This window comes from Eretmochelys imbricata, chromosome 17 (assembly GCF_965152235.1).
Source record: "Eretmochelys imbricata isolate rEreImb1 chromosome 17, rEreImb1.hap1, whole genome shotgun sequence".
Taxonomy (NCBI): domain Eukaryota; kingdom Metazoa; phylum Chordata; order Testudines; family Cheloniidae; genus Eretmochelys; species Eretmochelys imbricata.
In genome coordinates this window covers 8,796,965-8,818,541 of record NC_135588.1, presented here as the reverse complement: position 1 = coordinate 8,818,541, position 21,577 = coordinate 8,796,965, and the positions used below count along the sequence as shown (strand labels likewise).

The 21,577-nt window shown below is 42.8% G+C and overlaps 1 protein-coding gene across 6 annotated transcripts in view; it reads left to right on the top strand.

Moving 5' to 3' along the window:
* MSI2 (musashi RNA binding protein 2) overlaps window positions 1–21,577 on the top strand; it is a 379,996-nt gene that overhangs the window by 270,243 nt on the left and 88,176 nt on the right. For all 6 annotated transcript variants that reach the window (XM_077836436.1, XM_077836435.1, XM_077836438.1 and 3 more), the window contains one exon: window positions 13,811–13,893. In XM_077836436.1, the coding sequence (XP_077692562.1) occupies window positions 13,811–13,893 (83 nt within the window). The remainder of the gene's footprint in view (window positions 1–13,810; window positions 13,894–21,577) is intronic.

Here is a 21,577-nt window from a genome sequence, read left to right as displayed (position 1 = left end):
GTTTCGGAATGCTAATCGAATAAAATTTTAATGAAGATTTGTTGCTATGAAAAATTTATCAGTAAGAGTTCAGGTGCAGCTTACATTAACGTGGCTTGTAATATGCAACGAGACTTCCCCTTTCACACCAAGTGCTGCAAATATATTTTAGTTAAAGCTATTCTTTTGATATAAGAGCAAAACTGAATAATGAACTCTTAAGTCTGTGCCATTTTATTACTAGGAGCAAAGGGGCTCCTACCCTTTAACTAAAAGTCGTATTTTTGTTTAGTTCATGCAGTTTTGCCTCTCCATTGATGCTCTGTCCTACTCAATCTTGGAGTCCACTCAGCTGTGAAGCAAGTACACAGCAGATTCCTGCCCTTCTCTGCCAGGGTGGATCTAGCTGCCAAAGCCCGAAGGAAGGAAGGAAGTATGTTTATTGGTCAGAACAGGAGACTGGGCGTTAGGAGTCCCAGACTCTGTTCCTCACTGTGTGAGAGAGGATGGTGCAGTGGTTAGGGAACTAGTCTGTTACTTGGGAGGCCTGTGTTCAATTTCCTGCTCTACCCAAGACATCCTATGTGACCCTTGGCTAGTCACACTGTCTCTCCATGCCTCAGTTCCCCCCTCTGGCCCATGGGGATCATAGCACTGCCCTACATCACAGAAGTGTTGTGAAGGTAAATTTAATTTAAAGATTGTAAGGACCCTATTACTATGGTAGTTGGGGGCCACATAAGTACCTTGGAAATGGCACACCTTGATTATCACTACAAAAGGTAATCATACAATAAAAGTAACCTGCTGTGTGCTTCCACAGGTTTCGGTGCCTGAACAATTTTCAGATGTGTTGCACAAACACAACACCTCCCGAAGCGAACAGGAACCCAGCGCCTTTGAAAATCAGGGTGTTTTTAGTTAGGTTCCTGAACATGGATTTTAGGATCTTAACTTTAAACACAGAAAATTTTGAAAAGTTTGTCCAGAAATTATGTGCTTCTGAGGGAGGAGCAACCACCCCCCAGCCTCTGGGAAAATCTAGGCACAGAAGCCTGTTGGAGTGGAGTTTAAACTGACCAAATGGCAGTTTCACATTCCTTAGATGCCTATATTTTTAAATACCCTTGAATGACAGTCCCTTGCAGTGGGAGGATGGAAGGGGAAGCTGAGCCTTGCGGTTCTCCAGAACAAAAGCAGAGGAATATCTTCTTGGTGCCCTTTATCCAGCTGTGTGGCTGACCTCAGCTCTTTGCTTCCCTGCTGCGTTAGTACTGAAATGCTATCACCTTTTGTGGCAGTCTCAATCTGAAGCAGTTGTCTGCCAATTTAATTTTGAGAATTTACTCCCGTATATTGGCACTTCTTAACTGTGGTAATATCTGTGTCTGTCATGGGAACCCGACTAGTTTCCTGACCAACCCAAGACGCACACGCCAAATGGATTTGTGAGCTAATCTTCTGCCTTGATGAGTGTCATTGAGAGAAATGCTGCTGTAGTGTAGAGCACGCTTTAGAACTAAATGAGGTTGGTATTTTCTAGCCTAGACCATAGGCATTCCTTCCCACCCCCCATTGCTGGGATGGGACTTTATTCTCAGTACAGAATATTATGCCTTCAAATACAATCATCAGTATTCCCGGCATGTTTTCATGTACTTGGGGTGTGAAGGCGGGAGGGAGTGTGTGCATATAAATAAAAAAGTATTTTTCTGACACACGTGCATATATATGAATGTGTGTATTATATATTTATATCTGTCCATATCAGTGATGGTACTTGGACCTGGCCTAATGGACAGGGCATTTCCTCGCTCTGTAGTTGAGTCATTTCACTGTGGCTGTTGGTTTGGTCTCAGTTGGAGCCCTTAGGCACTATCTTGTTACAAATAATGAATAATAGCTCATGCTTTTTTTGCAAAAGGCAGTGTTGTAATACTCCCGCCACCTGGTTCCTCCTTATTGTCCATGTTGCTTTCTTGCCTAGGTTTGCTTGAGAGTTTATAGTTGCTTTTACACCACTCCTTTCTGTGAGGTAGGGGCTGGGAGAACATCTGACACGCCGACAGCTGCGTGATGTTTTCTGTGTGATGGAGGCGAGTGTGTCACACTCCTTGCTGAATAAACAGACAGGCATGCCAACAAAAATGTAAATGAATCCTGCGGGTGAGGTTGCTGGTGGGACTAGAACATGGGTCCCCAGCATTCCTAGGCAGCAGTGCTAATTAAGAAGCTTGAAAAGCTCACATAAACACTCCCCTCAGCTGCTACCCACCGTTCCATGACTGGTCTGGAGCCAGTGCAGAAGGCAGCCTTACATTCCGTATGAAGACTAAGCACGAGTTCTGTATTCTGTACACACAGCTACTTTTTGGGGAGGAATCTCAGGTACAGTAAAAGTGAGCTGTAGCTCACGAAAGCTTATGCTCAAATAAATTGGTTAGTCTCCAAGGTGCCACAAGTACTCCTTTTCTTTTTGTGAATACAGACTAACACGGCTGTTACTCTGAAACCAGTAAGAGCTTTGTTATCCGGCATATTGGGGGAATGGGGCAGGGGTGTGTGTGCCAGTTAATCAAATATTCCGGTTAACTGAGAGTTATACTTTACCAATGGAATACCAATTTTCAAAGAATTAGACTACAATAAAATGAATCAAATATAAAATACAGTAGCACAGTATACAGGTATTCACCAATCCACTAGTAGTAATGCACTGCAGAGTGTTTGGTTTCTTGAACCACTTAGGCGTATACAAGTAAAGTTTTCTATACACTAGATTATCTTATGACACTACATATCATAATGGGCAGCATGTGGCGTACGCCCAGATCACTAAAACTTACACTTAACACTAAAACTATACTGAACATAATTTAATCTTTCTTTGATTCAGAAGGCACTTCAGGATCCTGCAGTGTCTCAGGGTCATTATCAACATCAATTATCATTGTAGATGTAGAAGGGGTAGGAGATTGGGCTGAATCTGTAATGACCCTATGACACACCCTGGAAACTGCTTTTTTGAATAAATCCCTGTTATCAGCTTGCTTACTTGTCTTCTGCCTCTTTTGCGTAAAAGTAGAGTGCAGAAGCATAACCTCCTGGGCAGTATACTAGTCCCGGTTACTAGACTGAAGATTTGTATTGGGAGATATCAGAAATGCCAGTTAATAGAGTTTTCCGGTTGATAAAGTGCCAGATAACACAGCTTTTACTGTATTTTCATCTGTTGTAGGGAAAAAAAATCTCTATATTGAATTGAAATGATGGCAGTTTTCGTCCAAGGAATTCAGATCTCTTTACATACATTAATGAATTACACACACTGCACCTTAGGGAAGCAGACCTCATTTATACCAAGTTGACAGATGAGGAAACTGAGTCAGGGAGCAAGAGAGTGATTGCGCATAGGCAAGATAGCAAGGCTTGATTTAGAAACAGCTAACTGCAGACCAGTCAAGAAGATGTTAAGCTCAAGCTGGCTCTGAACATGTTATAAAGCGAAGCATGATGACCCGGTCTTTGATATATTTGGTTTCAGTCTCTATTTCGTGCAGTAGCCAGCTATCGCAGCCATATCACTGTTCAGGTTTTCTCCAGTCTTCTGGAAGTCACAGTCCTTGAGGCCAAGCAAAGATCATGGGTGTATGTGAACTGCCTGGTGATAGTGTCCAGTAGGTCATTGATAAATACATTAAATAGGTGCCGGCACTGAGCCTTGCAGGAGTCTGTTCTTCTGGATGCTCCAGGTGCTGGTTTTGAGAAAGACAGAGGGGTTAAATGACTTGTCCAGAGCTATATAGTAGGTCAGTGGCAGAGTTGGGGCTAGCACCCAGGAGTGCTAACTCTCATATTCTTGCTTTAAGCACCAGATAACCCTTCCTTCCAAAGCCAGAAGTCCTGGTTTCTAGGCTTTGTCACTTGATAAATAACTCTTCCTCCAGTAAAAAGTTTGGAACCCGTCTGATTTTTTGTCCTTTGCTATGAAAATGTTTCTTCCTGACGTAGTAAATTCTGTTTTTCTTTGTTTTTAAGTTGAAGATTTGGTAACAAAATTTACATCATCTGATTCCTATGCTCCCCTACCCTTCTGGTACAAGGCTTTTTTTATTATTACTATTATTATTATTAATTATTATTTTAGTTTATTATAAGAAGGAGGTTTGACAGCCTCAGGTGTGAGATAGCTTACTAAGTAACTTTTTCCCTTCTGATTATGAGGGATGTGTGAATAACATAGAACCATATTGATTCACACCAATCTATGCATCGACTGTGTGAGAGCCACTTGCAATTCCCAGCAGCACCAGAAAGCTTTGCAACAGGGAGAAATATGACCAGGCAAGTTGAGAAAATAAATTAAACTAGTGTCAACTTTTCTTGTTTCTTCCCTCATTATTAATAGATGGAATGGGGCTTGTTTATCAAGAAGAGGAAAAATTAATTGACATGGACTTTAATATTATTATGCCTGGCTTGTCTGGTCACATTTCTTCATTTTTTTGAAAGGCATTTTATTACCGTTTACAGTGACCAGCTGCCAAAACTATTGGTGTAAACAAGAAAGCAGGTGCATAAATAATGCTGCAGTGGAACTAGAGGTTTTGTGCATCTAAGCTTAAGGAGCTTAAGTAGAGGAGAAAGGAGAGTCATAAAGCAAATACAGATTAGAAGATGAGGTACCAAGAAATAATATTAGAACGGATGTGGTACTGTCTTAATATTTTGTCATTATGTAGCTGTGCCTCTTAAATGGATATTATGGGGTGGTTATTTACGTTCATCAGAACATCTGTATGTTGGCAGGTGGATGAACTCTGGAACTGATAGGTTTACTGGTGATGGGGAGCTACTGTAGGCCTCACCCTGCACGGTGCACAGATGACGTGGTGTTGTGCACGGTGCTAGGGTTGCTAGGTGTCTGGTTTTTGACCGGAATGCCCTGACAAAAAGGGACCCTGGCCGCCCCGGTCAGCACTGCTGACTGGGCCATTAAAAGTCCGGTTGGTGGCACAACAAAGCTAAGGCAAGCTCCCTGCCTGCCGTGGCTCCGTGCAGCTTCCCTAAGCAGCAGCAGCTGCATGTCCCCCCTCCGGCTCCTACACGGAGAGGCAGCCAGGGGGCTACACATGCTCCACCACCCCAAGTGCTTGCTGTGCAGCTCCCAATGGCTGGGAACCGTGGCCAATGGGAGCTGCGGAGGCGGCACCTGCGGATGAGGCAATGCGCAGAGCCACCTGGCCATGGCTCCACGTCGGTGCCAGAGGGGGGACATGCTGCTGCTTCCGAGAGCTGCCTGAGGTAAGCGCCGCCTGAAGCTTGCACCCCTGACCCCGCCTCCCCGTGCCCCAACCCCCTGCCTCAGCCCTGATCCCTCCCCCCCCCCCCGCACTCAGAACCCCTCAATCCCAGCCCGGAGCACCCTCCTGCACCCCAAACCCTTCATCCCCACCACAGAGTCTGCACCCGCAGCCAGCTGGAGCCCTCACCCCCCCCTGCACTCCAGCCCAGAGCCCCATCCTGCACTTTGAACCCCTCAGCCCTAGCCCGGAGCCCCCTCTTGTACCCCAAACCCCTGATCCCTGGCCCCACACCCAAGCCTACACCCCCAGCGGAGGCTTCACCCTTCCCAATCCCCTGAGCCAGTGGTGAAAATGAGTGAGTGATGGTGGGGAGAGCGAGCGCCAAAGGCAGGGGAAATGGAGTGAGAGGGGGTGGAGCCTTGGAGGAGGGGCGGGGCAAGGGTGTTCGGTTTTGTGCAAGTAGAAATTTGGCAACGCTACGCAGCGCAAATGTCAACACAAGGACTATGCAGCTGCAGAGTGTGGCATGTATGAGACAAGTGCAAAGAAACCTGATCCTGCATTAACAAAAGCACTGCCATGCAACTGCCAAGTTATTCTTGCATAGCAGCAGAAGTGAGGGCTGAGAATTTATTTGCGTGCTGAAGATGGTGCTTAAACTCATGTCTCCTCTGATAGACGTTTTCTCCTTTCCATGCTCTGCTCTCTTTAGATTATTGTGAGGTCATGGTAGAGGCTTGGTGATTATAGTGTGTATTATTTGTATAGTTTCAGAGTAGCAGCTGTCTTAGTCTGTATTCACAAAAAGAAAAGGAGTACTTGTGGCACCTTAGAGACTAACCAATTTATTTGAGCATGAGCTTTCATGAGCTACAGCTCACTTCATCGGATGCATACCGTTGAGTACTTGTGGCACCTTAGAGACTAACCAATTTATTTGAGCATGAGCTTTCGTGAGCTACAGCTCACTTCATCGGATGCATACCGATGCATACTGTAGGTTCCACAGTATTCATCCGATGAAGTGAGCTGTAGCTCACGAAAGCTCATGCTCAAATAAATTGGTTAGTCTCTAAGGTGCCACAAGTACTCCTTTTCTTTTTGCAAAGACAGACTAACACGGCTGTTACTCTGAAACTTATCTAAAGTGACCACTCTCCTTACAATGTGTATGATAATCAAGGTGGGCCATTTCCAACACAAATCCAGGGTTTAACAAGAACGTCTGGGGGTAGATGGGGGTAGGAAAAAACAAGGGGAAATAGGTTACCTTGCATAATGACTTAGCCACTCCCAGTCTCTATTCAAGCCTAAGTTAATTGTATCAAATTTGCAAATGAATTCCAATTCAACAGTTTCTCGCTGGAGTTTTTTTGTTGTAATATCACAACTTTCATGTCTGTAATCACGTGACCAGAGAGATTGAAGTGTTCTCCGACTGGTTTATGAATGTTATAATTCTTGACATCTGATTTGTGTCCATTTATTCTTTTACGTAGAGACATTCATAAACCACTTGGAGAACACTTCAATCTCTCTGGTCACGTGATTACAGACATGAAAGTTGTGATATTACAACAAAAAAACTCCAGCGAGAAACTGTTGAATTGGAATTCATTTGCAAATTTGATACAATTAACTTAGGCTTGAATAGAGACTGGGAGTGGCTAAGCATTATGCAAGGTAACCTATTTCCCCTTGTTCCCCCCCCCCCCCCCAGACGTTCTTGTTAAACCCTGGATTTGTGCTGGAAATGGCCCACCTTGATTATCATACACATTGTAAGGAGGGTGGTCACTTTAGATAAGCTATTAGCAGCAGGAGAGTGGGGTGGGAGGAGGTATTTTTTCATGCTTTGTGTGTATATAAAAAGATCTTATACGCTTTCCACAGCATGCATCCGATGAAATGAGCTGTAGCTCACGAAAGCTTATGCTCAAATAAATTGGTTAGTCTCTAAGGTGCCACAAGTACTCCTTTTCTTTTTATTATTTGTACGATAGTAGCCTGTAGTGTACATCTGCACAGGGATAAAAAACCCATGACTGGCCTGTGTCAGCTGACATGACCTCCTGGGGCTTGGGCCCTGGGGCTGAAAAATTGCTGCGTAGAATACAGGCCCAATTGCTCTAGGTACTGTGCAAACACTCAGTAAGAGACCATGCCTGCCCCAAAGAGCTTACAGCTTAAATAGACAAAGGGTGGGGAAACAGAAGCATTACAGATGGGGAACTGAGGCCTAGAGATAAAGTGAGCTGCCTGCGGTCACAGGGAGTCTGCGGTAGAGGTGGGAATTGAATCTAGCTATCCTAACTCCTAGTCCAGTACCTTAATCATGGGACCATCCTTCTTTTATGAATAATTTCTGGGTGAAGATTTTATTTAGCTTATTCTCAGCCATAGTGCTTAACCTCAGTTGCTCTCTTGCACTAGAGCACAAACTCGTTGCTTTGTTGGATGCATGGACTTGTCAGATCAAGATTTATATGCCCTGTAAGGTGGGAAAGTACCTTTAGCACACTTTGCTGCTTTCACATAATTCTATGGCTAAGGGACAAGCTCTATGTGTGTGTGCGTGCCTGTGTGTACATGTATGTAGATCTAGCTACACGTAACTAAATATACGTGTACACAGAGGTAAACTCTTGACCATACCAAAACTTTCTGCTAACTGGCAAGAGAAAATAGCTGTGTCTCATAACAATGGTGTCATGTCGGCTTTATTTCACCAAAGCTGACACAAACCCTTTCCAGTGATGACAGAGGTGTGAAATATAGCTGACTTCAAGTGTGAAAAACCAAAACACAGCACACAGGAGCATGATTTTCTGAGCAATTGACACTTGGCACTTATTTATACTTCTGCTGATTTTAAATTGTTTTAATCTTGTATGGCTTCAGTGTTTCGCTTATTTGTGGGGCACTGTGGTAGAATGTCACTACAGAGTAACTCTGTTTAGCTACATAGTACAGTGGGTGGAAGAGGTGATAGCAAGCCATTGATAACTACTCTTTGAGTACGCTGTGCCTTATGGGAGTTGTTGTTTGGGTGCCTCATGTTCCCATTCTTCTCTATGGGATGGGCTCCCCAGGAAGACTTCATCTCCGACACCATGATGTACAGTCTCCCCTCACCATGATAGGAGCTTGTGGTGCATCATGGGTAATGTAAACTAGGGAACCCAGCCTCTAGAGAAGACTGGGAGCATGAGACAGCCAAACTACAAATCCTAGGAGGAATTGTGGCAGCATTTCAGAATGGAAATATTTAGGGTTTGGATTTTCCCCCCAAAATTAAAAACATTTCCACAAGAACCATCCATCCATCCCCCCCCCCCCCCCCCCGCAATTTTTCTGACCTGCTGTGAGCTGGAGCTTAGTGAACGTGACATAAATATCCATTCATGTGAATGCTTAGCCTTTCCAAACCAGTGTACAGAATGAATCTAGACATATTTGCTTTTGTCTGTGATAGTGTTTACTACATCAATCAGTCCCCCTGAAGAAGTTCTGGGCCCAGTTTCAGTGTCTATCAACAGCCATTGACCAATATGTGAATGGGATTAAATGATTTTTTTGAGCAGATGATAAAGGAATGGTTTTTTTCACCTGAAGGTCACGAATCCTGTCGCTGCTTCCTTCAGTGATCTCACTTGGCTCAGACGCTCTCATCTGGGGGCATTTGTTTCCTCCTTTATATATTTCCCCTATTCTTTGTCTTTTCTTTTACAGAAAGGATTATTCAAATGAATATTCAGTTTTATTCATTTGAATCAAGGGGGGAAAAAACCCAACTGTTAACTCTGTTAAATGCTTATCTCTTAAATAGAGCTAGTTAGCTTCCAATAATAGCTTCATTCAGGAGGATGCAGTATAATTTCATTTTAAAATGTGTGCTCCTTGACAACCGGAATCCTATTTTTGTCACCATTTTAAACAGCTTTCTTTGTTTTGTATTAATCTCTTTCGTACACTTTCTGTGGAATGTTTTTTGTTGTTGTTGTTGACTCCTGTTACCTCTCATAAGAAATAATCAACTGTGTGAGCCAGAAAGCTTTAGAAGAGTTTGAGTAATTTAAAAACGAGTGTATGTTCATTATACTGACTAAAAGGGCATGCATACAGTAATATTTTTCTTATGCAGTTGTTAAAAGTTGGTAGCTGGGTTTTTTAAATTTTATTTTAAATATACCTCAGATTACTTTGAGGTTTTGATTCCAGAGCAAATGATCTGTTTGGAGTTGATGCATTTAAAATATGATATGATCTCTTGGTGAATGTCCTGTATGTTTTAAGTGACTGTAAATGTGTGGATTATAATCTACCGGATGCTTTCCAATCCATTTTAAATGTCAGTGATCATAAGGCAAAGATGTTGTTGTGAGCATAGTGCCATTGATCCTATTGCACTTCGCAAGCTACGGGCTTGATCCTGCAGACGCTGTAAAACATACAGCACTTGTTGAAATGTCACCACCTCTGGGGTGGAGATTAGCAGCAGGGGAATTTGTGGCCATGTCTGATGTTTGGTATATAGGTGAGGTGGAGGGGAGAACAAGCCTTCTGCTTTGACAAATGCTATGTCCATATGTAGGGTGACCAGAAGTCCCGATTTTATAGGGACAGTCCTCATATTTGGGGCTCTGTCTTATACAGGCGCCTATTATCCTGTCCCAATTTTTCACACTTGCTGTCTGGTCACCCTATCCATAAAGAGCAGACCGCACCTTGATTTTAAGGGCTGTTGTAGAGTTCCATGCTTGAACTCAGTTGGTCCCTCTCTGGAGGCTAAGTCAGGATGTGACTATGTGGTTCCAGGGGCAGTAGGTATTACAAATCCAGTGCTTGAATCCATCCCTTCCTTCTTGTTTTGATCTGACATGGCCCTCCAGTATGGGTTCATTCTCTATAGGAATGCAGCAAACTAAGGTGGTTACTCCCTGCAGGGAAATAAAAATATTTTTTTTTAATTTTCCTCAAGGGCTGCTACAAATAGAAACTAGAAGAGGCGTGTGCAGTCATAGAATGTTGAATTCTTCTAATGGAGGAAGAGAGATGGTTCAGCACAGGTTGCCACTTGAAACCTATGGCAGTCCGTAGCATGATTTGAAACCTATATACTTCAGTGATCAGGGGTTTTTTTCTTTTAAGTTTTTGGCTAGGTTTAAAATTTCAGGTTAATGCCCATATTACAGGGACTTGGGTAACGTATTTACACTGGGAATTGCAGCTTTGTTGCAACTTCCTGATGATTTTTTTTAATCGAGGGCCAAGGTTTGGGGTTCATTTAACCTTTGTTTCTGCCACAGTCATTTGATTTGAAGCACAAAGTCACAAGAGTGAATTCACCCTGTAAGTCAGACTTAGGTGGTGCTGGCCCTTCCGCACAACAGTGAATGTCACCCATAATGAGCTGATGGTCCCATCTCAGCTTTATAATTCAGAACCCTCCTGTTTCCCTGTCCTGCCATCTAGCCACTAGCGCGCAGTCATCCTGCATTCTTCTTGTTTTCCTTTGTTAATCATCACTTTAACTAATTCATTGCAGATAATAATGCATCCACTAGGTAAAATGATTACACAGTTAAGGAATAGTATTTACTGTTAATTAATTGTTTCATTGCTGCTTTGGTTTTCCACAAGAGGAAGAAATAAATGTTTTTAGACATAATCAAATTTGTTTTCTCTCATCAAGCCAGATAGACAGGCATGTTTGAAATGGTGTAGCTCTTTTAAAAACCTGCAAATGAGTGTTGACACCATTGGATTGTTCTGTTATTCCTATTATAAAACCTGTAAATCCAGAACCCTATATGTCTATCTTCTTTAATCAGACAAATCATTTCTTCATAAACCTGCATTTCTGCCTTATGGATGCAGGTTGGAAGGAGTAACCTGTTTCCTAGGTTGAACATGTAATGATTTTGATGGGTTTTCTGGTGGAGTTATGCATATTAACTCTAATCTCCTGAAAATTCCCCTTCTCTTCTTGTTATTTGCAGTGAGACCTGAAAAAAATCGAAACTGAAATCCTCTACTGCAATATTCGCTAATGAGTTACTAATGATGAAGAAGTTTCTGGAACTCAAACAATTAATGACTTGCAGAACTGGACTGGACATTCATTCTGCTTGGCAAAACTGGTTCCCTGTGGTGTGCTGCTCTAATAACACCAATAATTACTTAACACAGTGTGGGTCCCTAGATTCCTAGGATGTCATGTTTAGTCCGTTAACCACAAAAATTTTAGTTGCAACTGCAGTCCTCTGTAAGGAAGAATTAAGCCGAGCAATTTAGAAGACAAATAAAGGGACCAGTTTGAATAAGATGATTCAAGATGCTGCATGCTTGAAGTACTGAGGAAAATAGCTTTCTGAACAAAGATGCAAAGGGAAATCTTTGGTTGTTAATGTAACATAATAGTCAGATGTTGTGACTTCTAGGATATTTTGAAACCATTCCGAGTTGTAATTTACCTAAAGAGAGGTGTCGGGGGAAAGCATTCAACAGTATTAAAATTACCCTGTGTTCCTAAACCAATCAACCGGTAGTGCTTAAACCTTGCTAGTTCACTCTAATCACTGAGAGACCCGTTGAGAATAGCAGTGTTCTGTGAATTTATGAATAAGCAAACACACATGCACAACTTCAAGGGCAATGCACTGCAAAATGTAGTTTGTTCACTTACTCTGACAAGCACAGTTTAGTTTTAATTATTTGCTAGTATGAAGTTTTTTAGCCAATGTACTGTGTGTGTTAAAGCAATGGAAGGCATAGTAATAGAAGACTTCACTATAGCGACTTAGCAGCTGCAGAATCTTTGCTAAGAATCAAAGTGAGGAGGGCCAGGTTTTGGGAATGAAGAAACAGGTTAGTGGATGCAAAGTGAGAATTGTCAAGGTTTGTACTGTGTTCCCTCATAACAAGAATCTCTGGGTTTGTACCATGCAACAGGCCACATGCTCAGTTAGCGTTAGTATAGCTCATGGAAGTCAGCAGAGCACCATCAATTTGTGCCAGCTGAGTATCTTCCCCAGTGTCTGTGTCTGTGAACAAGATACTAACTTTCTCATGTGCAGCTGGTTTATTAGTGCAAAACTATTTATGTAAAATAAACTAGATAGTTGTGAGCTTATTTATCTCCTGTCCCTTCACCATCATTTTGGTTTCATTTAAAACATGAGTTGCAATGGACTTTTGAGTACAGCATTCATTTCTGTTCCTATATTATCGTGTATACTTTTTTGGTACTAATTTGGAGTTTGGGTTTATTATATTCTTTTATTGGGAGCCTTCATGTTGTCTTAATAGATTTTGATATTTATCCATTGAGTGCTTGAAAGTAACACGGTGGTGCCTTGTGGGGTTTTTTTGTTTGTTTGTTTTGTTTTTAGAAAAGATGGCTGAAAATCAATATGCAGAGCTGTAGCTGGCTGCCAAAATTCTTTAGTGTGGAGTGTCTAAGATAGCATGGACCCAACAGAGTAAATACAGTGTATAGCTGGCGGGCAGACAGCATGCATCAAACAACCTTAAACTGGCCCAAATCCATAGCTCCTTTGAAGCAGCAGTAGAGAAAAGATGAGTGATCAGATCAGAGGTCTTAAAATTTAATAGTTTCTTAAAGGCCTCAGGATGTCCTGATGAGGTATTTGAGGAAGTAATTCAGGAAGAAAGGGACAAATAATCACCTCCAAATCTTGGCTGACCCTTAGGGTTCACTGTGTCAATGTGCTGAAAGGACAAGCCAGGACCTGCTTTGATCCAAGAAGCACTTACTATAGTGACTGCTTCCCTGTGAGAGCAAAGCCAGTCTCTTTTGACCTTATAAATAACAGATGACTAAATTTCTTGTTTGCTCAGAGGCAAACAGAAACAGAAAGTGCTGATACATGTTTGTGAAATCATTAGTTTTTTTTATTCTCACTGGTGGTGGTGTTGGGTAAATGAGGAATCATTTTCTCTTCCTTTTTGAATGTTTGTTCTTTGTCGCTTAATGAATCAACCCTAATGGAGAAGTCTCTTGGAATTTAAGAAGAACTGAAACCAGTAGGGTTCCACAGAAATGTAATAGGGTCTGTATGGATTACTCCAAACACCTATAAAATGTAATAGAGAATTATTTCTGTTCTCTAGGTTTTTGAGCCATCCAGTAGCAAGGAAATAGTTGTCTATAACATTCTATAGGATGGATCAAAAAATCTATAGGAAGGACAGAACCCTATTAAATATTGGATATTTAATTCATGTAATATATTAAAGTTTTCCATAAGGGCACAATAGAAAGTATATGTGTGTATGTATAGTTATGTGCATTATTATTATTAATAATAATAATAATAATTTGTATTGCTGTAGCTTCTAGGAGCCGTAGTCCTGGGCAGGATCTCATTGTGCACGTGTGTGTGAAAAGTGACAAAAATTCAAACCGCCTATAAAATGCCATATTTAAATGAAGCCTCTGTTGTTTTAACATAATTAATATTTTCCTTATACTTTCCTTCTTTCTCTCTTTTAATAAATAGGATTTGGCTTCGTAACTTTTGAAAATGAAGACGTGGTGGAAAAAGTCTGTGAGATTCATTTTCATGAAATCAACAATAAAATGGTAAGTTTTTCCAATATGCACGTCAGTAGTACCCTTTATCACAAAACCAAGCCCGAGTGGTCCATTGGGAAAATGTTCTCCACAAAATTAATTGTTTTTAGACATCCTGTGTCAGATGTTTGTCTTTATAGTGGGTGAGCACTGGGTTATGAATTTCGCTTATTTAGCTCTTACTTTTCCCACTAACCTGAAGGCATATAGGGAGGCTTTCCTTACTCAGGTACCCAGTAATTGTCATACTGGGTCAGATCAGTGATCTGTCTAGAGCAGTGTCCTGTCTTGGCCATGGTCAACACCAGATACTTCAGAGGAAGGTGTACTTAAACAAAATGGGGTTGCACAGGTGTATCAGAGAACAAGAATTTGACTCAGCAGCCATAGGGGTGAAGATGATCCGAATCGGGCCACTTAATTATTCTCAAGTGCCATAGTCTTCCAATAATCCAAGTTCCTGTCTCTCTACTCCTGATGATCCCACTTCCCCCAACCTCCCCTATATAACATGTGGAGTTTGGGAAGAGGAGTAGAACCCCATTGATGGTCACTGGACAGGCTTCTCAGCACGGGGGAAATGACCAAAGTAGCTACTGCAGAACAAGCTAATTCTGATCAATTTCCCTGTGTAGACAAGCCCCAGTGCTGCTTAATACTGTAGCTGTCCACCAGAGGGAACCAAAAAGAGTCATGGTGCACTTGTCAGCCTGCTACCATGTAACCTCATCTCTCTTTGAAAGCACCTCCAGATGCACCTGTCCTAATACAGAAGCAAGATGACTCCTGAAGTTCTTCTAAAGCCCAGTCTCCTCCTGGGTAGGGGGTTTCTCTGTCAGCAAAGCCACCTAGCCAGATGAAAAAAAAAATCATTTGTATTTCAATCGATGCAATAACTTTGATATTTTCAGTTAAAATATTCTTTTCCCTTTGTCAAAACATCCCTTGCTTCTCAAACATGTATTCAGATATGCATTGTATAGTGGTCTGATATGTGTTCACAGACTTTAAATTCAATAATAGAGCTTTTAGTGTGGATAAGATCAAAGCAATCTCCTTAGCATATGCTAGAGGCCTGATTCAATATTTGACTTGCTAATTTTTCCCAGGGCACTGAAATAATATTCTTCATATTGTTCCTCACTGCAATGTGCGTCTGAAATGAAAATAACAGCTCCTTAGCATGCTATATGTTGAGATGTCAAGCTCAGACTTTAAGGTGGGGTCTACACAAAGAGGTGACGGCTCTTACTTTGGGTCTGTTAACTTTAATGTACTTTGTGCCTAGCTCAGGCTGCCTATCTTAGACTGGTTTATGCAGAATTTTTTCTTTTGGCCAATTACATTTTAGTGTTTCCCAGTAGCTACCAATGACACTTAGAAATGCAGGGTGAAACAAATATGGGCTGAAATAACACCCCTCCCTGCCACCAATGCTTATTCTTTTGTATATTAGCTAAATGATGTTCGTCCTAATAAGCCATCTAATTATTTTTCTTTAACAAAAAGAGAGTTAAAGCTTATTGTAAAAGTGTTAATTTAAATGATTGCAAGCTGGTGAAGGAAAAATAGTTTTTTCATATCGCTTTCTGCAGGGCTTGCTTTATTTCCAAAAATCCCACACTGAAAACTGCAACAAATCAGTCTTGTCATATGACATCAGATCACTTGAGTAATAGACTGGAACTTGGAAATCCTTTCCATGCCAACACACCTTGTCACAATGGCCCTGTATGCAGATGTTTTTGTATAATAAAGACCTTAATCAGCATTGGGGGCCACTAGGTGCTGTAAAAACACAGAGGTATAACAACTAGCTCTTATATAGCACTTTTCATCAGTAGATCTCAAAATACTTTACAAAGCAGGCTGGGGTCTCTACCCCCTCCCATTTTTTGTTTTTTGTTTAAACAGACAAGGAAACTGAGAAACAAAGAGGAAAAGTGACTTGCCCAAGGTCTCCCCACTGATCAGTGGCAAACCTGGAATTAGGACTCTGCTCTCTTGAGTCCCAATTCAGTACTCTATCCACTAGACCACACTGCCTCTCTCTGCCTGTCAAGTGATAGCAGTAAAGATTCGCAGAAAGCAGTTAAAGTGAAGGGTGTGCCCTGCTATATCGAGGGTATGGTTATTAACTCCTTGTAAGAGCACACCCACAGGAACTTTCTAACCCCTTGGTAGAACAGGGCCTCTCACCCCGTGACTACTTCATTTCCTTAATAGCCTCTTATCTTTGTCTTTGTCAAATTATTTTCAAAAGTTCGAATAAATGACATCAGCCAGTTTTTCTTTATTTGCTGGTTTGGGAATCTGCTCAGAGAATCCTAATGGACGAGAGGCGGATAATTTTCCTTCACAAGAATTCATGCTGCTTTGTCCTTATGTCACGTTCATCTAGGGGTGGTGTTGTTCTATTTTGCAATTATCAACTAGCAGTGGATGAAATGTGAAATTTGGAATGATGCAGAAAATATCTGGGAGATTACTTCAGTTATTTCACACTATGTGGTTTTTCTTAAATTCAGATTCTTAGCTGATGTAAATCAGCATTGCTCCCTGGATTTCAATGCTGGCCCTCAGTGAGCTACTTAGTGTAATACAGATATGAGATGAAAAAGAATCGTGCAGTACAGTCCAGTTTAACTTCAGAGATATCACGTTGGCAGGACAAAGTGAGTAAGCAGCGGCCTGAGACACTTCATTTGATACATTCGTAGTGGAATGTCAGGTCTGCTGTAGAATTTCAAACAAATTGCGTGTTTCTTTTGCTGCATATGTGTCCTATATATTTATACATGATGGGGAGATCTTAAAAAGCACTCAACCTTGTCCTAATTCTGCTGTCATTGAAGTCAGTGGAGTTTCACTATTGACTCCATTGGAAACAGTTTTCGGGTATCATCAATTCTGATGATGTTAGAGTTAGGTCAACACAGAGTGCTTCTAAAAATCCCACCCTTTAGAATCTAATGTGGTGCAATTTTTCCTGCAGACATTATTCTTGCTAATTGGATACAGTGGCATCTGTGGACCATTGCTGTGTCTGTCACAGGTTCTAGCAGTCAAACACAGACACACACACTGGTGTTTAAGCCATGCTCTCAAGTGCAGGGCATTGGTTAGGAGGAAGGACCTAAACTTCTCAGGTCCTGCAGTTATTCAGCAGTTTCTCATTCCCTGTGGGGTTTGTACAATACATAGCTCTCAGTGGGTGTGATGTTGCTGCACCCCTTCCTCCTGGCTTCAGTGGGGAGTAGGGAACAGTTTTCAGCTGGCACTGAGCTTCTCTACTAGAGCTGCCCTTCTGGCTTTGGTTGCCTTGCAGTTCTGTCTTCATGGGGAAGGCTCAGTGGCTTTCCACACCCCTTACCAGCATTCTTCTAGGGAGTGCTTGGTTTGCATGTTCTCTTCCACCTCCTTTCCTCACTATGGTAACCACTCTGTATTCAGCAGTGTCCATCTTATTGTCTCAGCCAGGCAGCGGTCAGCCAGACCTAGTAGTCAGAGCCAGAGTCTGCAGTCATGAGACAGGAGTCAAGAGTTGGGTAGGTCAGGATATCATGAGATCAGAGGCAGGAGACAAACTGGAGATAAGAACCACGAGTCAGATGCAAGGGAGCAGGAGCAGGGTGGAGTCTAGTTCAGCCAGCTTCCTGTTCTTGCTGCTGACTTAAGTAGAGCTAGTGGGCCAATCAGCCTCTCTGGGATTCTGTCAATTGGAGCACAGGGGCAGAGCCTCAAACTGGGGCTAGTCTTCACGGATCCCAGTTAAGCAATTGTCAGCAGACTGCCAGGTACAGGGCTGGAGTGCAGCTGCTCCCAGGGACCCTGCAGACCCAGATTTGAGACCTGTAGGTCATGACACTTACCTGCTTCTCCGCTTCCATGTATTTCAGAGGCTAGCTGGCCAGCTCCTCCCCTCCTGACTTCTCAAGACCTCTTCTGATCTCCCTTTTTGGTGTTGCTGGACTAGGCACTCCTCCAGTGCTGCTGTTGCCATATTTACTGGGCCTGTAACCCTATGAGGCTGAGATGCCCTAGATACACCAGACTAACACACATGCCTCACCTTTGGGCAAGAACATGGCTGCCCAAGGAGAGAGGCACAAACTAACCAGCTACCCCCTCTGGTGGCGCTGGGATGCACGGTTAAGAGTACGCAATGTCCTCTGAGCCTTGCCCCAGAAGGCAGTTCAAGGAAAGAGGGGGTGGGCATTCTTTAGGGGCAAGAGCCCCCGCCTCTAGTTCGCCAACAATACTCACATTTCAGCTAGCTTCTGGTTCTGCTGTGGAATTTTACCCAGCTATCCTCCCATGCTTCCTGGGCAAGGAGGGGCTGGGAGACCTGCTAAAGGATGCCTGAGGAATCCCAGGTGTAGGGCCTGTTAAGGTGAGAGAGGGAGGGGAAACAACAAGATGGGGTGGGTGAAGATGTCACTGGAGCTTTGCACTGAGCAGGGGATAAAAAGGTGTGGGCGGCTGGCTGCTGTTTGGGGTCATGGATAACTAAAACGAATCCTTACAAACAAAACGTGTCACACCTGCTCCATCCATGACACGAAAGTCATGATGCTCTGAGCATCTTTTTCTGGATGCTCCTTTCACTGCACTAATTTTAAAAGTTGCCCACGAGAGAGTAGAGGATGCATGAGGTAGGCCCAGGACTGACTCATCTCACTGATGATGTGTCTGTGGATGAAATACCAAATCCACAAAAGAGAGCGAGAGCCGCAGGTGCCTAAAGATGATGCACAGCTAGTTATGGATTGCTGCCTTGGGAGAGTGCTTAACTTGAGTAGCTAGAAATCCATCCTGGGCTGACCACTGCGCAACCCGCTGGTAAGTGCGTGTTATAGGTCCCCCTTTGTGCCAATTTGCAGAGGATACAAGTTGCAGACCCCATCTACAGAGACTTGGTTGTTAAGCTCAAGCTGTAGCAACTCATGCTTTGAGTTCTGGAGGTCCCCTGGTCTGTCAGCGAAGAGGGCAGCCATCACTACTGCACCTCCAGATTTAGCAACTGAAGTTCATAATGTTGAGATCTCTCTCTCTCTCTCTCTCTCCCCCCCCCCCCCCCCACCATATTCAACAAGTTGTCATTCTGCATAGTGGGAAAATAAAGGTAACTTGGCTACTGTTGTTTGGGAGCCTATTTCTAGCTTTGCTTCTCACTTGGAAGCTAATTTTAGCTCATCCGTTCTGCTTCTCTTGCCATTTATAAAGCTTAGAATGTCAAACACAATAGTAAATGAGTAGTATGAAAGCGAAAAAGAAAATGCCAGAGAGGCATTTAATAAATGACGTGGGAGTAAGATTTAATAAATGTATGTGGGAGTAAGATTATCTCTAAACATTTTTTTAAAAATCCAAACCAATCCCAGGATATGCTTTTCCTACACAAGTTGGCTATTTTGCAAATAGAAACGGAGCATGTTGTCTGTGGGGGGTGGGGATATATGGTGAGGGTGATTCTCTCTCTTTAAAAAATTTTGTGCAGTGGTGTAGAATGCAATAGATATTCATATTTATTGTTTATAGTGTGGTAGATGTGATTGACCACATCTGGGCCCCATTATGCCAAAGGCTGTGCAGCCAGAGAATAAACAGTCCTTGATCCAAATAGTTTACAGTCTAAAAGTTAGAACAGGTGGATCAGGCTGGGAAAAGGGGAACGCTGGCTAACAAAAGTAATAGGATGCTTTAGCATAGATGAATACACACATTAGCTATTGAATTTCTCCCAAACTTCTGTTTATCCTTCATATGCCCATGAAGTAGAGGAGAATTTAGCACTTTAGAAAATTGGCCCTGGTTTGACAGCTCTGGACGTCCTCCGCCTCTGCACCTTCCCCCCCAGTAACATGCACAGCAAATGTGGCAGAAAGAGTAAACGTAGGCAGTAATGTGGCAGTAAAGTGTTGTCCATGCTGCCACCTCTGTTTAAACCCTGTCCTTGGGGGTACCTGCCTCTAGGGATTAGCCATTAGTTCAGCCATCTGGTTCTTGGGCTCTCTGCTGAGACTGTCAGAGAGGTTGCCACACACAATGGATTTTTTTTCACTTGAGACTTGATTTGAAGTCAGTGGAAGGACTCTGACTTCAATGGGCTTTGGATCAAGACTGAAATACTGAATAGTGATTACCCATTCGTTAATACATAGGAGCCACCAACTAGCATTCCGGTGGTGGTGATAACTTTCTGCTCTGAAGTGGAATCGATTAAAATGGCTAACCTAGAAGTTAGCTGTGCAGTCCCTGAAATCCAACCACCAGATAGTGGTCAAACCAGCAGACAAAAGTGAACACTATCTTAGTCCTTAATCACGACGACTATGTCAACAAGGCCAACAGACAACTCTCTGGCACCACTGAGTCTATTAAAAACTAAAAGAAGCTCCCATCCCCTCCCCACACCCCACAGTTCACACATGAATTTAAAGATACCGTGAAATCCTTCACAAACAACTCTACAACCCATCCCAGGGACCTTCTACATGCTTCCCAAGATACACAAACAAGGGAACCCAGGCAGACCCATCATATCGGGCCACAGCACTCTTACTGAAGGAAAATCAGGACTGCACAAAGGGGCAGCTTGCTCCAAGACACTACTGACTTCCTCCAGAAACTAACAACCTCTTCCAGAACACCATCCTTGCCACTATGGATGTCACCTCCCTATGCACCAACATCCCTCACCATGGCAGCATTGCTCCTGGCCTCACATACAAGATACTGCATAGCGCTCAAAAATCCACCCCAAAAACATTGCCAAGATCATCCATTTCATCCTGACCCACAACTTCACATTTAGCAGCAAACTTTTGCCCAAACCATGGGAACAGCCCTGGGTTTTTAGATGGCTTCTCAATATGCCAACCTATTCATGGAGGAAGAATTTCTGGATAGATGCACCATGGAACCAGTGATGTAGCTGAGATACCTAAGGTGATCTTTTCATCCTCTGGACAGAAAACCTAAACTACCTCATAGATTTCTGAACACCATGATTAGTTTCAATAATGGAACTCTACAAATGACTATATATAAGAAACCCACAGATCACCACACTTATTTCCAAAGATACAACAACCACGCCAGACACACTAAAAAATCTGTTATCTGTAGTTAGGCAGTCATATACCACAGAATTTGCTTCAAAGAGAAATTCCAAGGTACGCACTCAAACACACTATTCACTAAATAAGGACACTCCACCAGAGAAGTAGATCGCAACATGAAAAGGACCACCCAATTGCCCCAGGAGAACCTGCTTCAATAAAGGGGGGAAAAAACCACTGACCAAACATTCCTAGTTATCACCTATCACCCCACACTCGAACCCTACGGGATATCGTCAAACAATTACAACCCATACTTTGTGGGGACTGCATTCTGAAAAAAATCTTTCCTGACCCCCCCCCCCCTTTTTGGCCTTCAATCAACCCCCCAACCTCATCATCAGAAGCAAGCTCCCCACAGATCAGGACACACCAACTCAAAGTGGCACCAGACCCTGCCGGAACAACAGATGCAAAATCTGAAGACACACATTTACTGGTACAATGATCAATACCCCCACAACACAGCTCTCAAGGTTCTTGAGTCCTTTACATGCCTATCACAAAATGTGGTGTACCTCATCCAGTGCCCTAAAAGCCCCAGCAATAATTATGTGGGTGAAGCCAGA